The sequence below is a fragment of the Hyperolius riggenbachi genome, chromosome 12, assembly GCF_040937935.1.
Source record: "Hyperolius riggenbachi isolate aHypRig1 chromosome 12, aHypRig1.pri, whole genome shotgun sequence".
Classification (NCBI taxonomy): domain Eukaryota; kingdom Metazoa; phylum Chordata; class Amphibia; order Anura; family Hyperoliidae; genus Hyperolius; species Hyperolius riggenbachi.
In genome coordinates, this window is record NC_090657.1 from 86,012,606 (window position 1) to 86,035,822 (window position 23,217).

At 45.1% G+C, this 23,217-nt stretch overlaps 1 protein-coding gene across 1 annotated transcript in view; it reads left to right on the forward strand.

Moving 5' to 3' along the window:
• NAGLU (N-acetyl-alpha-glucosaminidase) overlaps positions 1 to 23,217 on the forward strand; it is a 49,222-nt gene that overhangs the window by 11,175 nt on the left and 14,830 nt on the right. Inside the window, exons 3-4 of the mRNA XM_068261863.1 lie at positions 7,021 to 7,168; positions 22,206 to 22,352. Coding sequence (XP_068117964.1) covers positions 7,021 to 7,168; positions 22,206 to 22,352 — 295 coding nt within the window. The remainder of the gene's footprint in view (positions 1 to 7,020; positions 7,169 to 22,205; positions 22,353 to 23,217) is intronic.

Genomic DNA, 23,217 nt, shown 5'->3' on the forward strand with positions numbered 1-23,217 from the left:
TACATAAACACACCCTTGAAAGTGGTATTTTCTGTTCACCCTACCCAGCCATACCCTATTCAGATATGTCAGCCAGCCTCCCCACTAGTTGCAAATTAGTATACAGAGGCGCCAACTAGGATAAAATGTACTTACCTCCCTCATAGAAAAACAGACTAAAGAACGTTATTGTAATTCTCATTTATTAGATACTCCATAAATGTGAATTACAATAACGTTCTTTAGTCTGTTTTTCTATGAGGGAGGTAAGTGCACCACTTTTATCCTTGTTGGCGCCTCTGTATACTAATTTGCAATCAATCTAGTCCACCCTTGGCGGAGGGGTGTATCCCCATTTCTTCCTATCTACAGAGAGCAACTTCTTAAACCTGAGTGGGGTCAGGTTCTAATTCTCCCCACCTGCCTTGCCAGTGGTTTCCTGTGTGGTAACCCATGTTGTATAAATATTGTAGTTCTATTCTTGATCTACACAATTGACTTAAATACTACACTATATTTGGGCTCTCGTTTGTTTTTGTTCTTCTTTTCAGCCTCCCCACTCGGTTTGCAGGCTATTTTGGCAGTTGGACTGAGCCAATGCCGTTCCGTAAGTGCTTTTGAAAATAGAGAAAACTCTGAGAATCCCCATAGAGGAGATGGACTAGTCCAAAACCTGTTAATTTGACAGCGACATAGGAAACATCAATTTGTAATGCATTGTAGAAATGTACATCTTATACATATGCATACATGTGCATTTTTAAATTTTACAACTTTTCACGATCGTGGTCTTTTAATCAACTTAGACCATCTGGCTGGATGTTGGGCTCATATGATAATAAAGCTGAAAGCTTCTAACCCTTTGCGGACTTACGTAGTTTAAATCTACATCATGCTAGTGGCTGTAAGCCTCAGACACGACGTGGATTTCCTATCTACGCGCTCCGTGCGTTCCCGCCGTGATCACGTGCACACAGAACCTGAGATTAAGCTGTCAATTGACAGCTTGATCTCCTGGCATTAATCAGGAGCCACGCCGATTGGCTCCTGATCACGCGAGGACTGCGATCGCTGGTGATCGTAGTGATCACATTGTAAACAAACTTCCCTCACCTTCTGCATTCCACAGAGGATTGCAAATCATGACTGCCCCTGGCATCCAGCCCCATACTGACTAAAAGTACAGGTTCTGGCTTGATGATGCCATCAAGTCCGGGTCCGTACTTGAGTCAGTACGGGGCTGGCTGCTGTGATTGCCGGTCATAGTTCCTTTTTGCTGGAGAGAGGAGGAAGGTGAGTAATACTCACTGCTGCCGATCTCTGTGGGGGCGGGGAAGTTGGGGGTCACTAAAACACCAGGGGGATGTTTAGGGAATGGGAGACCGCTAGATAGGCCAGGGTCATACAGCGAAGGGCAGGAGGGTGGGCACTAGAGATTGCTCTGGTCCTTAACCACTTCAGGACCACATGCTTACACCCCACCTAGTGACCAGGCCATTTTACAGAAATCAGTGCTGTACAGCTTTGACAGCGTGCTGCACAGCCATACAACTTGGCACACAAATGAGTCTTATCTTCTTTTCTTGTCCTTAACCACCCTGGCGTTCTGATAAAATCGCCAGGGTGGCTGCGGGAGGGGTTTTTTTTAAATAAAAAAAAAAACTATTCCATGCAGCCAACTGAAAGTTGGCTGCATGAAAGCCCACTAGAGGGCGCTCCGGAGGCGTTCTTCCGATCGCCTCCGGCAGCCAGAAGTAACACGGAAGGCCGCAATAAGTGGCCTTCCGTGTTTCGCTTACCTCGTCGCCATGGCGACGAGCGGAGTGACGTCATGGACGTCAGCCAACGTCCTGACGTCAGCCGCCTCCGATCCAGCCCTTAGCGCTGGCCGGAACTGTTTGTTCCGGCTACGCTGGGCTCGGGCGGCTGGGGGGACCCCCTTTCGCCGCTGCACGCGGCGGATCGCCGCGCTGCAGCGGCAATCAGGCAGCACGCGCGGCTGGCAAAGTGCCGGCTGCGTGTGCTGCTTTTTATTTCATTAAAATCGGCCCAGCAGGACCTGAGCGGCAGCCTCCGGCGGTGTTGAACGAGCTGAGCTCGTCCAGACCGCTCAGCAGGTTAACAGGACATTCCTTTTGAGGTCTATGATCACTCCTGCGCTCTTTATTTATTTTTTTTATTAAAAATGACAAAAACAAGGCCTTATTTACTTTATTCCAACCCCAACTTCCCCCCCCCCCCCCCCCCCCCCAATTCCATAGACTGCAATCAGTGCACAGTGTCAGAGATGACTGTGGCAGGGATTACATTGTGCGGCCATCTGAGGGACTGAAGTAACAAGGCTATCACTTGTACAGTGCGGGAGGGCCGCAGCACTGATTACATTTAATTGCCCCCCCCCCCCCCCCCCCGTAGCTCTGATTGGAAGCCTGCCAGCCACGATCCCGGGCTGGCAGACTTACTGCTGTGGCCGCCTTTCTCCCCCTGCAGGGAACGGCGCTCATTTCCTGCAAGTCTTGCGCATCGCGAGATGACGCAATCCTGCATTAGGTGGACACTGCGGTCGCAATTCTGAGTTAAGCGATCGCAGAGCGGTTAAGGGGGCCAGAGTGGTCAGTCCTGAAGGAGTTAAGGTGCCTATACATCAAGTGACTTGGCGGCAATCGCCCATCTGATTTGATTATTATAATCGGATTGGATAAAATCAGTGCCGCCAAGAGCATGCCTGATCAACTATGTGACCAATTTCAAGCTGAAATTGCTTGCATGTAGTGAGTGGACATGCTGCAAGTTTTCGGGCTGACATGCTCGATCGGGTGCGCAACTGCAACGGTGTGCTATATCGGGTCGAGCAACGGAACCCCCAGTGCTGTCCCCCCTAGTGTAAAATGTGCCCATGTATGTGCTGGCAACCATGTAGAGCGTGTGTATGTGGGAGGAGCGTAGAGCCAGCGGCAGACATCGACAGGTAAAATATAGTGCATGGGGCACATTTTACATTAGGGAGACTTACATGTGGCCGATCACACGGTCACAGGGCCGATCCCCGAGAGATTTCATGCTGAAATGCATCTTATGGTCAGGAGCGCCTCATAGTCTGAAAAATGCAGTACTTTTAGTTCAGGTCAAAAGGCAGCTCTATGTGCTGCTAACAAAAGTTTGCTTTCCTAAAACAGAAAGAATTTGCAATAATTCAGGTTGGAGTGAGCTTGAGATGTCTCCCAGTGCAACACTGCTGAATATATGCAAATTAACCATTGTTACCCTTAGCAGCTAAACACACCTCCAGAACCGCTGGAATGCAATGATGTGTCAGCTTGTTAATTTGTACAGAGCCATAATAATCCAACATGCATACAGACTGTTTCAGATTGTTAGTCTGTGCCTCTCGGATTTACAAGCCCTACTCCATAGAGCCAAATTAATCCATGCCATGCACTGATGAGGATCAAACCATCCAAAACAGTCTGTATGCATGTTGGATTATTCTGGCTCTGTACAAATTAACAAACTGACACATCATTGCATTCCAGCGGTTCTGGAGGTGTGTTTAGCTTCTAAGGGTACAATGGTTAATTTGCATATATTCAGCAGTGTTGCACTGGGAGACATCTCAAGCTCACTCCAACCTGAATTATCGCAAATTCTTTCTGTTTTAGGAAAGCAAACTTTAGTTTTTCTTAACATCTTAGTAAGGGGGCTTTTAGGACCATTGTAGTCCCTTACACACTCCAATGAGTTCTGGGTCACCATGAGCTTGCTGGTTAGTCTGTGCTTCATCTGTAGAATACTTTTGCTAGTGTGACTTTCATTAATCTGGAATATGTTTCAGTCTTGTAGAGGAATGATGTAAACCAGTGTGGGACTTGTATCCCCATCAGGAAGACTTGCGCACATCAGCTGCGTGGGTCTGAATTCACGGCGCATTGTGAGTGCTTTGAGTGCTATAATGTGACTTGCCAACATATTGTTTCCATTACTATGACAAATGCAATGCCACAGCATGGTCCTGTACATTCCTGATGTTGTAATGGGACATCTGTTAGGCTTTGTAGGCTGTAACTTCCTGGCCTCCTTATAGCAAGGCTGCTTCTGAGGATTTTAGTGGCATCTGGAGATAGACGTTACCCTGTCAAAGGCCATAGCTTTAACTTTTTTTTTTAATGATTTTAGTTCCTACAGAGCATCAGTTGTAATAAAAAATAGATATTTGAGCATGATCTATTATTCTGCTGTTGGCTTATTTAAATCCTACCTGAGCTGACATGTGACATGAAGAGATAAACATAGGTGCATATAGTACTAAAAGAATGTTACATTTTTCATAGTGCTTTTCTCCTGCTTGTCTCAAGGCACTTGAGAGCTGCAGCCGCTAAAGGAGCACTCAATAGGCCACCCTGGAGGGTTACATAGTCTTGCACAAGAACTCCTTGGCTCCAGCTAGGATTCAAACCCTGGAGTCCTATGTTTATTCAGTATTGTGGTGTCTGTTATCTATGGAAATGAGCTTGAGAAACAGCCCGTTGAATACATCCCAGTGTCCTGAAAAGTAAATGGAAGGAAAAACACTGTTATCTGGCTGAGAAAACACTGCTGATAATTTTAGAGCTGAAACGATCAAAGGGACATTAGTTCTATTTTGTACCTGAATTAAAAGAAACCTGAAGGGAAAACGTGCTGTAAATAGGTACTTAACTGTATTTTATCCTCAGAGTATGACACTCTTTCACCTAGGGAGTATATGGAACTTTGTACAACAGTAGAAAGAGAGTTAATCTGTGCAAATATAGAATTATTGAAGGAAACTGATAAATCTTTAAGAAAGTCCTGTGAAATAGCTTGATCTGCCACTGGGAAGTTCTCCGTACGATCCTGTGATGCAATTTTTGCCGAGATATCGCTGGACTCCTTGAGGAAGGGGTGTTTGGTGTAGAGGAGGTTTCTCCTAAGTTGTGCTGCTCTTAGTCCGCCGCAGCCGCGGGGAAGTTCTCAGCAGTGAGGGGAGTGCAGGACGGAGCCAGCCTGGCGCCAGCTTGGATCGCTGCACGCGGCTTAACCGCGGCTTCCCCGCAAAGAAATCGGTCAGTTTTTGCGGCCACGGGGTACCTTTTTTTGCACTTCTTGGATGCGTCCATCTCCATGAGGTTGTCATCAGCCATCTCCGCTGATCGCTGTTGCCAGGAAATAGATGCTCTGTGCCGCTTCAGTAAAGGTAACTCCAGAGCTCAGAGACTAAGCAGCCATCAGCTCCTCCAGCGGCTACGCCCCCCCTCCCTTGTAAATAGATACTTAAAGGGCAACTGTAACCAGAAGGATATGGAGGCTGCCATATTTTTCCTTTAAACAATACTAGTTGCCTAGTGTAGAGGGCCTAGCAGCCCTGCTAGTCTGTTTGGCTGGAGCAGTGTCTAAATCACACCAAAAACAAGCCTGTAGATAATCTTGCCAGATCTGACAATAATGTCAAACGCCTGATATGCTGCATGCTTGTTCAGGGTCTTTGCCTAAAAGTATTAGAGGAAGTGGATCAGCAGAAATGCCCGGCAACTGGTATTGTTTCAAAGGAAACAAATATGGCAGCCTCCACATACATCTGGCTACAGTTGTCCTTTAAAGGGGTTCTGTTGGGGGGGGGGGGGTGTTGAAAATAAAATGGACACTTACCTGAGGCTTCTATCAGCCCCCTGTAGCAGTAATGTCCCACGCCGTCCTCCAACGATCCACCATTTCCCGCCGCCGGTCCTGGTGTAATTCCGATCTTGGCAAGACTGCGGCTGCGCGGCCGCGCGCTTCATCTTGAGCTTACTGCGCAGGCACAGTACAAGAAAACTTCGTACTGCGCCTGCGCAGTAAGCTCCCGATGACGCGAGCGGGAGCGCGCACTATTCGTCTTGTTAGATGAATAACTGAGCGGTGGCGGGTAACTGGTGATCCGAGTAAAATGCCGTGGGACATGACAGCTTCGGAGGACTGATAGAAGCCCCACGTAAGTGTCAGTTTTTATTTTCACCCCCCCCCCCCCCCGCCCCCCAGAGAACTTCTTTTAAGTACAGGAAAGCATCTGGATAATCCAGAGGCTTCTACTGCCCTCCTTACCTCCACCGATACAGCACTGAACCCCCCCCCCCCCCCAACCTCTTTGACAAGGGCTTGTCAAAATGCGCGTGCCGGTGCTCCAGGAACAAGCACCGCTGCACTGCGCAGGACTCATCACTGTTTGGCCATATTGCAGTCACGGCATATTACCACACCGTTCTGGATTACTTACCTGGTGGCCAGTCAGTCCTGTCAGACCTGACCTAAATCAGTCCGGTTTCCAGTCCATCAGTCCATTCCTATTCGCCAGTCCTCCTTGTCAGTCTTGCCTCTCAGTTCTCCCTGTCAGTCCTTCAGACACATGTCCTATTGATTCAATATTATTATTTTTTTACAAGTAGCAAGGTAGTAACCCCACATCATACGTACACCATGGTGCAGGACAAAGCCTCTTGTAGGCCCAGGGTCCAATGTAAAGAAAGAGTCCACAGCACACTGGTATGAGTCCAATTCATACATAAAACAGGATACATGGCTATTCTATATAACAACCTATACTAAGGTGTTGTACATGTACAGATACATATTTGCCAATTTGCAAGGGCATTGTGGATCAGACCATGGTTGCAGAGCACATCTTGTACTAGGAAAACAGAAATGCGTCACTCAGCACATACAGCAATACCAAGACACAATAGGAGAGTAGGAGAGATGGATTCATCTGAAGTGTGACCAACAGCTATAAATCCACAGCAGGCAGCTCTACAGGGTTCAACTTCAGTGGAGTTGTCAGTATGCTCTCTAGTAATTACATGCAGTTTGTATGAAAATGTCCACAGACTGCCTACCCATGGTATCTCCATTCTCCCCCCCCCCCCATATCCCCCAGTCTTTTTTTCTTTGCTTTGGAAATACCTGTATACATTTTTGTTATATCAATAAAACTAATTTTGAATTGAATTGTATGTGTTTAGTAACTTACACACTCTTCTATTCTGTGTTTAGGTTCCGCTACTACCAGAATGTCTGCACTTCCAGCTACTCATTCGTATGGTGGGACTGGGCCAGATGGGAGAAGGAGATAGACTGGATGGCTCTGAATGGGATTAACATGCCTCTGGCTTTCACAGGCCAGGAGGCTGTATGGCAAGAGGTAAAACAAGTTTATTAGGACCATCTGTACTCAAAACCGCACATAGCCCATCCCGTTACCTAGGAGCCACACGTGCTTCTGCATCTCTGATGGTGCTGCCTGAAGTGTGAAATTCCTGTGTCTAAATACCAACAGGATTGTACAAGTCACATAATATATTATGGAACTGAGTCTAGGTGTACGGTTCTAGTTCTAATCATTTCCACACACGGGGCCGGTTGTAGATACAATGGCGCCCTGGGGCAAAAGTAACTTGGGGGCCGCACTAGCACAGTTCCCACCCACCCCCCCCCTCCCCCCAGCAAATTCATCACGCTAGGCCCCCGAGCTGGCTGCCAGGCCCCAGCCCAACCCCCCAGTCACACAATATCATTAGGTGTCCATCATATGTCCCCAAAAACACTGCTGGGGTCCCCATTATTCCTCTTCTCTTTTAGCCTACAAATGCGGAGTGTACTCCTATCTAATCCAGGCAGGACCCCGGAGGCTGCACTGTGCTCTATGCTCTGGATTTCATCTCTTCCTCATTCCCTATAGGCAGGAATAGGGTCATCATAGCTGGAGGGGGGGGGGGGGGTAGACACCTTGGGGGCCCCTACAGGCTCTGGAGCCCTGGGGCAATTGCCCACTTTGCCTCTATGGAAGCGCCGGCCCGTCCACACAAACTATGTTGTGTGTTTTTTTTTGTTGTTTTTTTTTTTTTTTTTACCACACTAAAATATCATTAAGCTTGCTGTGAGGTGAATTCAGTTGTAGTGTATATCCAGTTACAGAAATAGGACATGATTGCCTCCCATTTCACTGGGCCAATAGTCTATTATAAATATTATGAGAAATTGTTTTCATTCTCTATTCTGTTAGATGAATTGCTGTGTAAGGTGCCCATACACTAATCAATTTTCAATCACAATGATCAAATCTACGGGAATATCTACATACTTACATAGTGAATTGGGTTGGAAAAAGGCATACGTCCATCGAGTTCAACCAGAAAACAAAGTACACACCAGCCTGCTTCCTCACATATCCCTGTTGATCCAGAGGAAGGCGAAAAACCCTTACAAGGCATGGTCCAATTAGCCCCAAAAGGGAAATGGCAATCAGATAAAATCCCTGGATCAACACCACTGGGCATTACCTAGTAATTATAGCCATGGATGTCGTTCATTGCAAAGAATGCATCTAGCCTGAAAAGGGGGCGGGCTCACGATGGTAGGCAATTTCCCAGGATCCCAGAACCAGTGACAGACCCCCATGTCTTTCCCTAAGGTAACAGGGCCCCTGCACAGAATTCTCAGCAGTGGAATGAAATCACCTGTCCGGTTGGCGCGTTTGCTATGTGTGTCCTTCCATCTTCATCCTCGCTGAGGACTGTTCTCAGTGACCCAGCAGCATTTTATGTGAGTACCGGGAGTGCGCCACCTGGACCGGTGAGTCATCAGAGCTCTTTACCACCACAAGTACTCTGCAGGGGCCCTGAGGGAGCACTATTAGCGTATGAAAAGACCTGGGGCGGTCTATCTGCCGGATCTGGGCCCCCCAGAGGACAGTACTAAAGGGGGGGGGGGGAATAAAAGGGTCACCTAGTGGTCTTATAGATTTCATGCTGAAATAGATCCCTCTGTGACCATATTCTGATCTGAGACGGACCTATCTCTTGGCCACATTGGGTGCCCATCTATACGGCTGGCCAGGGCCAGGTCAACCATTAGATAGGTCCCTCTTTTATTGAATCTGATCAGAGGGGGATCTGTTCCCTGCCCCACAAGTTGAGATCGATTTCAGAATGAAATCTATTGCAAATAGTCCTGCTGCCGCCATCTGCCGGGTAGATCTGGTCAATTCAGTGCAGTGATCAGCAGATGTCTCATAGATCAGTAATCGAGTGTTCAGCCAGTCTTTTGGGCTCCCGATGCGAGGAATAGCCTATCAGCTACTACATAAAGTTGAATGGTTGTAGCTGATTGTCGACGAGCACATGTTAAGATTACCTGCATTTACGTAGATACTTGTGCAAATTATGAAATGCACTATATACATTCACCACTTGCTTTGCATGTTACTCTCTTAGCAATGTTTGCAAAGACACCATTTCTTTTTGAGCTGCAGTGAACCGTTTTTCAAGAGAAGACATGCACATATGCAGAAATCCTGGAAGGCTACGTCTGACACATGACAAAGCTGCATTGTGTAACCGGTAGCATACAAGGAAATATGTTTCAGCACAGCACAAATGCTTACAGTAAGAATGCTGGAGGTCTTTCAGCTGAACATATAACACTTTTTTTTCACACCTGCCTCTGAAATTTTCATACTAAATGGGAGATGAAGTTATACAGGTAGTGCTTGGTTAACTAACGAGACAGGGACTGTAGGTTAGTTCTTAAAGGAATACTGTCGATTCACATATTTTTTTCAATTGACACAGGAATTGTTTGGGAAGTGCTGCTAAGTACTGGTGTATACATTTTAGTAGCAACTTCTTTGTTTACTGTTATCAAAATACATTCAAACTTTACTGACGCCAAAACTGACAGCTGGCTGAGCCATGAGGAGAGGGGAAATTCCCCTCACACTTGATCAGCTAACTCTATGTGTAGCTCTGTGTGTGATAGAGAGAACAGCTGCAGCTTCTGTGTACTGTGTTTCTGACTGACCTGTCTGAAGAGAGCAGAGGAAATGTAACTAATTGTCACAGCTTTTCATACTGTTTTTGCTTTCAGAGTTTGATATGTTTGATATTTGCTTTCTGTAGTCTGATATGCAACTCTGGCTGTGCATTGAAGCAGACACCCCTTCTGCAATTGATTTGTCCCAATATAGCTAAAGTCTACCCTCAATAAATTACAGCTTTTGCCTCTGATATTTAATATGAAAAGTAGGAAAATGTTTACACAGCTACTTAGACATTATTTGCACACTGTCATTTTAGAACACTTGGGTATCGATAGTATTCCTTTAACCTGAATCCATTGGGTTTCACTGTGCCATCTCTGTACCTACTCTGTGCTTCCAGCGTCCCCCTCTGTGTTACCTTTGTTCCCCTGTACCTTCAGTGTCCCCCTCTGTGTCACCTCTACCCCCACTGTGTCACTTCTACCCCCACTGTGTCACTTCTGTCCCCGTTCCCTCAGTGTCTACATCTGTGCCTCCACTGTGTTCCTCTGTACCATCTGATCCCTTTTTCCCTGTATGCCTCCTTCCGTCCCCCTTTTATCCAGGGCTGGATCTAAGGTTTTGCTTTAAAATGTGCATGCAGAACTTGGAACTCTCTATATAGTATAGTGTACCACAGCAAAATGTCATTTTACCCACATTAACCACTTACAGACAGCGAGGATTGAAATCCATGCCCTGTTTTGCTCCCCTAATATCTGCCAGGGCGTACATTTCACCTCTATACCTAAATACTTACGATTCATATATTCTCCTTTTTCCAATACATACTGCACTATATTGAGCTCTCGGTTTTCTGCTTTTATTTCACCTCACCGCTGTCGCTTGTTCTCGCCTCTTCCGCCATTCCCGACTATCTTGCCGCTGTCTACCCGCTGCAGCTCACTCGCCCTGCCGTCGCTATGACTGCAGAGCCCTCTGAGCCGGTCAGGAACCGGTTTCATGGACTCCTGACCCTGCCATCAATGCAAGCAACTCCCATTGGCTTACATTGATAACCTGGTCAGGAGCCAATGAAAGCGGCTCCTGACTGACTCACAGAGCTCTGCCGTTTTATAAGAGACGGCAGAGTGGGTGGCCTGAAGTTCCTGTAGTGCAGCGTAGACGGCGGTTGGGACGGGCTGCTCTGTACTGCGCACGCTTTAACGCCTCTCTCAAGCACTTGCGCAGTACAGAGCCGCCAGTCTTCGGAAGCCCGAGCGCTTCCTAAGACTGCTGAAGTCTCCTGCAGCAGGAGATTCGAACGGAGGAGCCTGTGGGGGAGTGAGGAGAACGGGAAGGCTCTCCTTAGGTGAGTATCTGTTTTTTATTTTAAAAAACGCTTCCGATTTACTTTAAGGGGGCAGAGACCACTGGTGATTAAGTGGTTAAACCTTTTTCTTTTAATTTATTTAAAATTGATTTTCTCAAACTATAACGTCTGTTTAAAAAAAGGTTTTTGTTCCCATTTTTATGCTGTTCGTAACAACGTGTCGTTTGTAAGTCGGGGACTACCTGTACACTGAGCTTGCATGAGTGGCCGTCTTACTTTGACAGGAGACCATGTACAAACAGAGTATGCTTGGATGCTCGGAACAGCTCTAATATAAATCTCCCAGGAGTCCATGCAAAATGGCTCCACTTCTTTTGGCTGTTTCCTTGATGAAGGGGCGTTCAAAACTAGGCTCTCCTGAGCTTCTGATCAGGGAATTCTTAGGAGTTATCAATAAATCTACTTGTATAAACTGCAGTAATATAAAGGTTATTCTTTGCCAAGTCGGTTGCATTGCTGCAATGTGCAGTAATGTACTTTAGCGACCACAGCTGCCAGCTTTATAACAGGACAAAACATTTTAACCTTTCAGGAACTAGTTAGACCTAATTTAGGATGAAGGCAAAAGTTGAATTTTTGCCACAGAAACCCATCCGTAGGATTTAAACATCAAAGAGGTTGCCGAGGTCAAAAGCTAAGGTTTTCCTCTTCTAAAGTTTAAATACTTAATAAGTTCCATCTTTATATTATTAGTGACCTCCATTCACTTTGTATTTCACGGTGTGACATCTGTATTTCCAGGAAATGCCAGTATATGCAACTGAATGTCTGGCTCCAGAGTAGCCAAACTGTTTTTTTTGTTTTTTTTTAAATATTGAGACTTTTACGTTGCAAAATCACAATTCCGCTTTGCGATTCCGATTTTCACTAGATGCTAACAACATAAGGAGAAAAAAAAACAGCATGCAGGACTTTTTTTTTTTTTTATTGCATCAAAAAATCAGAATTGCATGTAGTGTAAAAGAGCCCTGAACTGATGTTTTGCAATCCTTTATGATTTAATTTTAGTATGTAAAAGTGTTTTAATATAGTATTTGAATCATGCTTGTAGCAGTGTAGGCTCTCCTGCCTCTAGGTGGTGCTAGAGAACTATTTACAGTAACATTTTGGATTGCAAATACTGTATCTTTGGTTGGCAAGCAAAAACGTTCATGAAATGTTGAGGTGATAAGCAAGCAAGGTTTTGCTATACAAGCAGAGTACGTAAGTGTGCCTCACGTCCTTATTGATGGTCTTCTCCAATGTGGATGGGGGCCGTGCTCAGCGACGGGACACCGGACCACAAAGGGAAGCCTCAGTAGGATCCTCTTCAGGTGAGTATCTTATTTTGATCCCGAGCTTCAGCTCTGGATCGGTTTAACTACTACTAACACTGCAGTGTTCTCCCCAGGCTCTTTTAGCCGGGTCCTCCACCCGGCTAGTTTTGGTGAGCACCCGGCTGTCCTCCTCCTATGCTGTAAGCAGAGTTGTGCAGAGAAGTTCTGGTTCTGCATTCTATCATTGCGTCCCACCTGGCTACTTCTCCATGCCACCCAGCTGTAAAAAAAATTCTGGGAAGAACACTGCACTGGGATAACTCATTAGCGCCACATGCATTATCGGGTTAACTCGCATGTTGCTACGGTAATGACAATTTTACCTCTAGTTGGTGCTTCAGATCCTATGATTCTGTTAGTTATAGTCTTCCTACACAATCACTCTCATCCGCTCCTCTCTACCAGACATAATTATTTTCAAAAGTAAATTGTCGGTTAGATTGTTGTACTGTATGCATGTTTACTTTATCCAGCACTTTGTATGAAATATTTTTCTATAGATGTTTTTGGACTGTGGGACTGATTATAATTCTTATGGAGTTATTTGCTTTGATATGAGTGCTAAGGATTACAAGCATCTTCCCTGAAGCTCAGTAATCCCTCCAGTCAAGCATCAGATTTATTTACACATTTTATGCTGCTAAGAGAGTGGCCATTTACTTTGTGGCATAGTGTCGGAAATGGGAGCTAGTACAGGTGGCGTCCATATGCAGTACAGCATTAATGCATGTTGACTCGCGGACATGAGAGTACTTGAACCCGATACGCCTTTTACAGGCACCAGCCATAAATTGTAGTTCATAGTCCTGAGCATAAAGGCTTTTATTGAAGTGTGACCTGTAATACACCTCCAGGGCGTACTTACTGAGAACCTCTAGCACTGTAAATCGCAGGTTCTGACACATCCTCAGGCCACTATGTGCTTTGTGAGCTGTACATTGCACTGTCAGCCTGGGTGCAGGGGAATTATGGGAAGTGGGGATAATGGGCATACACCTCCTGAGCCACAGTTCATTTTCACAAATTGAGAGAAAGGGGAAAAGGCCACCTGGCACTACAGGTACCCAGTCGATAGCTGCTTTGTATAGTAATTGGCTGGATAGTGTGCTGGTTAAGTTGTACTTCAAGAAGGATAGGAGGCGCCCTTTTAATGTGTTCGGTGTTCCCTTGTATATATATGAGGACTTCACTTAACTTGATAAAAAGTTTGGTAAATTTATTGACATATAACCAGTGCCAGAGCGCCATGTTTTTTGGCGCTCTGGCACTGGTCTACACATTCCAGCACACTAACCTGACCTGTGGAAGCGGTTTGTACCGTGAAACGCGTTGTCGAAAGTGCTATATGTCAATAAATTAACCAAACTTTTTATCAAGTTAAGTGAAGTCCTCGTATATATACAAGGGAACACCGAACACATCAAAAGGGCGCCTCCTATCCTTCTTGAAGTACAACTTTGCATTACCCCTTCAGCGGGGTTCTTCACAACTATCCAGGCGTAAAGTTTTTTCATAAGGAGCAGCAACCAATTCTCCAAAAAGGCAGAGTGGGGACGGTACTTCCCTACATGCTATACAAAGTGGTTGCTTTTGTGGCAACCTACACTTGTGAGTATAACTATTATTCTTACTTTTAGCTTTGTTACCTGAAGATAATACACCAGAAGGGCTCCCGGTACCCCTGCGTTTTTTTTCTTTTTCTCCTTTCTGTACCTGTTACAGCCCCCAAGTGTGCTGGTTAAGGGCTCTACCTCTGATGTAAGAGACCTGGGTTCAACTCCTTTTCAGGAAGGAGTTATTGGTCGAGACACTACACTGCTACTGCCTACTGAGTGAGCTCTAGTGGCTGCCTCGCAAGCGCTTTAAGTCCGACTGGAAAAAAGCACTATGCAAATACTGTAATTGTTATTATGTTTGCATGTTGCTACTAAATATAGTAGGGTCTCAGTTATCTGACATAAGCAGGTATTGCAACTGTGGGCTTCAATATATCGATAACCCCTAACCCCCCCCCCCCCCCCCATCCCATGTGCAAATGCAGGGCAGTGGGCAGCAAAAAACACAAGAGCACTGGGCACCGGTCCTCTATACTTCCTGCAGGTGGCAGCTTTTTTGCTGCATCCTCTGTATGGCTTCAGGTGCATGCATGTGACCCTATGCGGATCTGGTGACATACTGAGAGCCTACAAGGATGCAGCACAGGAGCAGGAAGCTGCGACAGGTGAAGTGGGCCATCGCCCAGTATGCCCTTCGCTGCACGGGGCTCTGCATAATGAGAGGGGGCCTCCCCTCCCCATGGTTTCACTGCTAGAGACTGCCAGCTGGTGGAGTAACCAAGAAAATGAAGTATTTCTCACAGAAAAAGTATTGCAGTAACATACAGTGGCTTGCAAAAGTATTCGGCCCCCTTGAAGTTTTCCACATTTTGTCACATTACTGCCACAAACATGAAACAATTTTATTGGAATTCCGCGTGAAAGACCAACACAAAGTGCTGTACACATGAGAAGTGGAACGAAAACCATACATGATTCCAAACATTTTTTACAAATCAATAACTGCAAAGTGGGGTGTGCATAATTATTCAGCCCCCTTTGGTCTGAGTGCAGCCAGTTGCCCATAGACATTGCCTGATGAGTGCTAATGACTAAATAGAGTGCATCTGTGTGTAATCTAATGTCAGTACAAATACAGCTGCTCTGTGAGGGCCTCAGAGCTTGTCTAAGAGAATATTGGGAGCAACAACACCATGAAGTCCAAAGAACACACCAGACAGGTCAGGGATAACGTTATTGAGAAATTTAAAGCAGGCTTAGACTGCAAAAAGATTTCCTAAACCTTGAACATCCCACGGAGCACTGTTTAAGCGATCATTCAGAAATGGAAGGAGTATGGCACAAATGTAAACCTACCAAGACAAGACCGTCCACCTAAACTCACAGGCCGAACACCATACATAACCACCGTTTCCTGGTGGTTATGTATGGTGCACACAGCCCCTCCCTCCTATGCCCACACTGCCCAATGAAAGGGGGGGCCTCTTTTAAAACAGTTAGCATCTATTGTAGAACAAAAGGCAATATTTTCATTTCAGAATCCTGACATGCCTAGTCATGTGATCCCATTGTTTTCTCACCACAAAGACCCCTGCAGTGCCTGAAGAGCTTCCCATACTGATGTAATTTACTTCAAAGACCTTTAGCTTCACATATGTTGTCACTCAGAATGCTCTGAAATGCCCACTGCAGTGCAAAGTCTTGCAAATAACCCCACACAATATGGTATTGGTTATGTGAAGTGTTTGTTGTCATTGTGGATTGGAAGGATGATTGAGTATTGATACTCCTCACCACAGAATCCCTAGGGAAAGCTTTCCTGCTCCTGGGAAGTATGACATGTGTTTTAGGGCATACCCAAATAGCTCAGAGTGAAACAGATCCGCAAAAAAGGTATAGGGGGCAAAAGAGGCCGAAACGCCCTCCTACTAAAAAGCAACGGTGAGTAGAATTTGCCTTCTTAAAACAGGTGTTTGCAATAATTCAGCTTTACATTGTACCTGTGGTGTACCATGCGCTGTTTGTGCACAGCAACTTTATCGATGTATAGTGCATATTAGGCCCATTGTCTCCCCCGACTGCTTAGGTACTGCATTAAAGGGACCCTCAGCTGTGTCCTAAAAAAGAAAACTGGACTTACCTGGGGCTTCCTCCAGCCCATCTTAGCCCGCGAGGTCCCCGGCATCCTCTTGACCCCCCCTCTCTGCTGGCGGCTCCAGGAATGTGCCGACTTCGGGTGAAGTTGCGCATGCTCACCCCTGCTGCGTACCCGTGACGTCATCCTGACGGACACCGTAAGAGTGCTGCGCATGCGCCGTTCTCTAAAGACTGAACAACACATGCGCAGGAGTCTTATTGCGGCCGACGTGATGATGCGGGGACAAGCATGCGCGACTTCACCTGAAGTCTGCACGTTCCTGGGACCATGGAGGGGGCCAGGAGGATGCTGGGGAACACGTGGGTTACATTGGCTGGAGAAAGCCCCAGGTAAGTGCCATTTTCTTTTTAATGACACAGCTCAGGGTCCTTTTAAGCAGATTACCTAGACAGACTGACAGCTGTTATCATTGGTAACAGTGACAAAAATTAGTGGAAGATGGAAGGTCCTAAAAATTACCTTTAGGGAATTAAGAGGTAAGCCGAACTCCAGGACCTCCAAGGTGATGTTTTCAGAAATGCTGCCAGTGCCACCGGCTTCACCTGAGAGACAGATGGAGCTTAGGGAGGGAAATAAGTGACTGAAAGGCCGGTTTACATAGGAAGGGCTTCGGTTCCTGGAGAAAGACAGATTCTTTAGTCCTCTAAATACGGAGGGTAAGTCCTTCTAGAAGCCTATCTCAGCGTTCTTCAACCAGTATTCCATGAAAATCCCTCAGGGCTTCCGTGGCATTTTGCCTTTTCCGTTGGGCAAAATAGTCCCACTAGTCCTCTGTTGCAACTGGTGCATCACTCTGCTAAGCATTGAAGGGCGTGAAAACCGCCCAATGAGAGAGCAGACTCTGCTCTCTCATTGGGCGTTTTTTTGCGCCTTTTAATGTTGCGTGAGAAAGCGAGCGTGGTTGACACAAAGATGCAGCTACCTCATAGACTGGAGGCGGCATGGATGCAGCTGCGAAGGAGTTAGAGGGCGAAGAGATGACAGGCAGCTAGGGTGAGTATGTTCTTTGTGCTTTTGCCAGCGGGGGAGTGTGTCAGCATGTTGGGGGGTGATGGCTGGCCACTGGAGTCCTGTGCAGCCGCATGGAGACTGGGGGCAACTTTACTGGATTTACCTATGCCTGGCTATACCTATACTGGAGGCCCCTATTCCTGCCTACCTATACTGGGAACACCTATGCCTTGTTACCTATACTGGAAACACCTATGCCTTGTTACCTATACTGGGGACCCCTATTCCTGCCTACCTATACTGGAAAAACATGTCTAGTTACCTATACTGAGGCCCCTTTTTCTGCCTACCTATACTGGGTAGTATCAATAACACCAATGTTTTCTTATGTGTGATAAATGCATGCATTTTATATGGGGTAATTGCTGAATTTCATGTGTGCTATGGTAGTAGATTGATGCAGTTTATATGTGCAACATTGTTTGTACATAATACATGATCTTAGTGGTGATAGAATGCTAACGTTTTAAGTTTGCAATCAAGATGGCAATCGGCACCATTTTCATGCGGGGGTTGCCTGAGATTTGATAAAAATTTCAAGGGTTCCTCGGCCCAAAAAGGTTGAGTAAGGCTGGCCTATATGTTGACTTTCTGTGTTATTACAAAATCAGAGATTCCAAACCCAAGCATAACTTAACCATTTATGCCGCCTGGATGTGATCCTCACGTCCAGGCGGCTGCTGCAGTGCTGCTGCGCGCTTTGTCGCGCGCACCCTTGCCGCACCCCGGTAGCCCGGACATCAATGAACGGGAACGTGATTCCCATTCATTGATCTTATGCTGGGTACACACGATGCATTTCCGCGTCGAATGTGCCGCTTGATTCGATTATTTCCGAGCGCTTTATGATTATTTTTAGGTCGAATGCCATGTAAAGTATGGCAAATCGACCTAACGATCCATCGAAACGCGAATTGGACGTGTCAGAAATCGAAGCGAATCGAGCGGCGCATCGAACGCGGAAACACATCGTGTGTACCCAGCATAAGTCCCTAGCAGAAAAACTGACGACTTCTCATCAAGTTGCCCGTCCTCTTAGTGCTTCCTGGAAGCGAATTCTCGCTTGCAGGATGAAAAGAAAACCAAATCTCACTGTGGCCATCTTGTGGCCAAATAGTAAAAGTACATCTACATAATTTTTTTTTATAAAATAAACCCACATTATTAGTTTAAAATTAACTGTTTTAACTCCCACACCCAAAATTACCCAAATCAAATTTTTAATGGGGGAAAAAAATACAATAAAAAAACATAAATAGTTACCTAAGGGTCTGAACTTTTTAAATATGCATGTGAAGAGACTATATTCCGAACATTTTTAAAATTTACAAGCTTGTAAATAGTGATGGACACAAAACTGAAAAAAATGCACCTTTATTTCCAAATAAAATATTGGCGCCATACATTGTGATAGGGACAAAATTTAAATGGTGTAATAACCGAGACGAATGGGCAAATAAAATACATAGGTTTACATAGCATGTATTATTTTAAAGCTATAATGGCAGAAAACTGAGAAATATTTATTTTTTTCCATAATTTTCTTAATATTCCTGTGAAAATGCATTTAAAAACAAATAATTCTTAGCAAAATGTACCACCCAAAAAAGCCTAATTGGTGGCGGAAAAAACAAGATATAGATCAATTAATTGTGATAAGTAGTGATAAAGATATTGGCAAATGAATGGGAGGTGAAAATTGCTTTGTTGCATAAGGTGAAAAATCCCTGCGGACTAAAATGGTTAAAGAGAACTGTACTAGAAAAAGGGCCCCTGGGAGGTACTTACCTCGGGAGGAAGAAGCCACTGGATCCGACTGATGCTTCTCCCGTGCTTCTTTTTCCCACGATGGTCTCTCCCCAAGCTCGCTCCGAACAGTGGCCATGTAAATATTTACCTTCCCCGGCTCCAGCGTAGACGCAGTAGTGGCTCACGGTTTGGATCAGGCGTAACTAGCCGATCCTAGTTGGGTCAGCTCTACTGCGCAGACGCAAGTCTGCGCCTGCGCAGTAGAGCGGATCGACAGGGATCGAATCCTTTTCAGTCAGGACCCCACTTCGATATTAGAATCTCCCCGGAATAGCGATCTCTTACTCATACTCCTCTCCTTCACGGAACTGCAAAACAATGGTTGGTTGGCACCAGGTATAGGAATGGAAACTTAGTCAGTCTCTGTCCTGCTACACGCCCACCTACCCTTCAAAAGACAACTCTCCCACAGGTTTTTGTTACTTCCCGGTATTGCACACTCACCAGACGCATTATGAGTCATGACTAAGGGAACTTTTATTTCTTAAATGTTTTAATATCAAATCTGTGATTTTATTTTTATTTATTTTTTTTAATCATTTTGATTAAGTGAAACCCTTCCTGACCGCCTAAACCTGATAGACGTTGGGAAGGTGACAGCCCCAGGACCGCTAACACCAAAAGGCGCCATGAGCGGTGGGCGGAGTTTAGCGGGTATCGCACACACCGATACATGCACATCCCTGCTTGAGTGAAGGATCGGAGCCAACAGTCTGCCAGCAGCGATCACCGCTAGCAGACCAACAAAAAAAAGAAACGGCCATTTCTTTTGTTTGTACAGTGCTGTGATCTACAGGTACATGGGTAAAGTGAGCGATGCTACGATAATGCGTATTACGCTATTTACATATTGTGTGTTAACATAGCAGTGTTTGTGTTGGGTCACGCTTTATGAGCAATGCAGGGTACTCTGCCATTAGTACCAGTAATAATTCCGTGTGTTACCCAAACACGGCACTATTACTGGCAATGAGGTTGATTCACTAACTAGTATTGCGCGCATGGTCCTGATAGCGTATTGTGTGCTCCCAAGTTACGTGCGATCCTTATAGTGATATTTGTAGCGCGGCCGCTTCTACGTTAATTGACGAAATATCACAGTTGCGCTACAAGTATATCTATGTTAATTGAAGCGGTAACGGGTGCGCTAGTGAAGTATCGCGGTCGCGCTACAAGTATATCGCGCTGACAAGCGCGTTAAAATATACCATTAATATATATAATATATACCATTTTACAGAAGACAAGTATACATTTGATAAGATTTGGTGACGTTCTGAGGCAATGCATCTCAACAACCAGTAATTCAGGTTGCTTATTTACTTTCATGCTTGTCATTCTGCAGTGTGAGCTAATGTACATCATGTATTTCAACAGGATCTGCATACAACATATCTGGCACAATTTCCCAGCTGGGTTCCAATACAAAGAATAATACAGTAGTGAAATATGAACATTGCAGATCCGTGCTAACGCCAGAGCCAGGAAATAAACAAGGAAATAAACCTAAAGGCAATACTTAGCTAGCCATTTTGTAACTTAAAGGGAACCCAAGCTAAACACATTTAAAAAACACATACCGTATTTTCCACCATATAAAACGCTCCGGAATATAATACATACCCAGGATTAGAGATCAAAAACCAAGGGAAAAAAAAATATACTAAACCTGTTGCGTCCATGATCCAGGGGCGTTTTGTACATGTTCTCTCCCAGATGGTGTCCTCCTGTATCCCCCATGTGCCCACGTGTCCTCATATATCCCTCCATGTGTCCTCCTGTATCCCCCATGTGTTCCCATGTGTCCTCATATATCCCCCATGTGTCCTCCTGTGCCCCCATGTCTCCCCATGTGTCTTCCTGTGTCCCCATGGGTCCTCCTGTGTCCCCTTCCGTCTGTTCCCCTTCCAGAAAAAGTGCGTTTTATACAGTGGAAAGAAGAGGGAAGCCTCTAGATACTGTAGAGGCCTCCCGTGTACTCCTTGCCACTACCACTACTCGCCGGGACCCTCTAGAACATCCGGGCCGTGCTCCTTTTCTGGCACGAGCACAGCCACGCCCGTGCAGTAGCATGGAGCTGCTCATGCAGGAGTGGCTCCGGCTTACTAGATAAATGCAACGGTACTTGCGTCTGCTCAGTATGGCCACATTCGTGCATGGAAAGGAACGCACCACGATCTTTATTCTGACAAGCCCTTGTCAGAATTCTTTGGGGAGTCTGCGGTTGGCAACGGGGACCGGAGGAAGGCATGGGGAGGTATCTATAGGATCCAGAGGCTATCCTCTTCTTAGGTAGGTATGTGTGTTTATACCCAATGTTCACATCGGGTACACTTTAATGTGATTAGACCATTTTGGTTTTCAGACATTTAGGTTGCTCTGAAGCTAGAACTTCAAAACTCACTTCTTTGTGGCCAAGGCTGCTCTAGTCCTAATTGATGGCCAGTGAAAAGGTTTCTCACTACCAAGGTATAACACAAGACACATCTCATGATGGGTGAAAGCAAAGCACTTTCTCAAGACCCCTGCAACCTTATTGTTGCAAAACTTACCAATGGCATTCCTTACAGATGTATTGCGAAGCTCCTGAATGTTCCAGTGAGCACCACTGGGGCCGTAATCTGGATGTGGAGAGAACTTAACATCATCTTACCATAAAGTGCTGGTTCTAAAGATCTTGCTGTCTAATTCAATGCCCCCCTTCTTCCCTGTCAGGTAAGAAGTTTGGCCAGTATATCTCCACCCTGTCCCTCCCTTTGAGGAAGAGTGGCTAAATGTTGACCCCCGCAATCCCAGTATAAAAATCACTTGTGCCTGTTTTCGGGGAAAGTATTTGAACTTCTGTGTGAACTTCAGTGGGTAACTGAAACTAATGCTACAAGCTATAACTAAAGCCAGGAAGGCTTGATGACTCAGATGCTGGTTTATACGCTGAGGGGAGATTGACACGCGTAATTGGTGCCAAGAAGGGAAGTTTTGATTCTTTTGTTTTTGTTTTTTCTCACACTATACAATATTGTTGAAGAGGTTGGAAACATCATACATAAAACCATATAATAATAGGTAAAATGTCTGCCCGTCGTTGTTGTTGTTGTTGGGTTGCGCTTGCTTTTATATGTACTAGCTATGATTCTTTATATGATTTGAATTTTTAATAAAAAAAAATTATCTTGGATGACTAAATCTCAACTTATTTTAGGTGTTCCTGTCTCTGGGACTGACTCAGTCTGAGATTGATGAATTTTTTACTGGGCCGGCATTTTTGGCTTGGGGTCGAATGGGAAATATTCACACTTGGGGAGGTCCCCTGTCCTCCAACTGGATGCAGAAGCGGATTTCTTTGCAGGTAAGTTAGTATTGGATTCTAATGTGTTTACATACGAGGGTCATCTGGAAAGTAACAGCCATTTTCATTTAATCAATAAGGGAAAAATTTTGTTTTATTTTAGATACAGTGACCCTTATTCAATTCACTTTGTGTACTAACTTTTCAATAAAAAGCTCTACTTTTTGTTACTTCTTTAATTGCAGAGTGCTAGAAAGAAAACAAAGTGTCTCCTCAGAGAAAACTTAAGGTGGCCACTAACAATCCAATATCTAGTGAAAAACTGTTGGAGTGATCAGATAATTCTGAGTGGAAGTGAAATTGTTCACTACACCATCAATGAACCAATCTTTGCTTCCTATTTATCGCAACCAACAAGAAAATCCAAATTTTGGTTTGATAAAAATCCAATCGGATGACTATTTTTATAATCGTTGGTAATCGATTGTGCCCATCAACCGAGATTATTTACAACCAAACTGATCAGAATTTCTGATTGCTCGAGCTATTTTAAGTAATTTAACTTAAAAGGTGAAACTAATATATGGAATAGTTACATAGTTATTTTGGTTGAAAAAAGACATACGTCCATCGAGTTCAACCAGTACAAAGTACAACTCCAGCCCGTCCCCCACATACCCCTGTTGATCCAGAGGAAGGCGAAAAAAAACCCACAAGGCAATTAGCCCCAAAAGGGAAAAATTCCTTCCTGACTCCAGATGGCAATCAGATAAAATCCCTGGATCAACATCATTAGGCATAACCTAGTAATTGTAGCCATGGATGTCTTTCAACGCAAGGAAAGCATCTAAGCCCCCTTTAAATGCAGGTATAGAGTTTGCCATAACGACTTCCTGTGGCAATGCATTCCACATCTTAATCACTC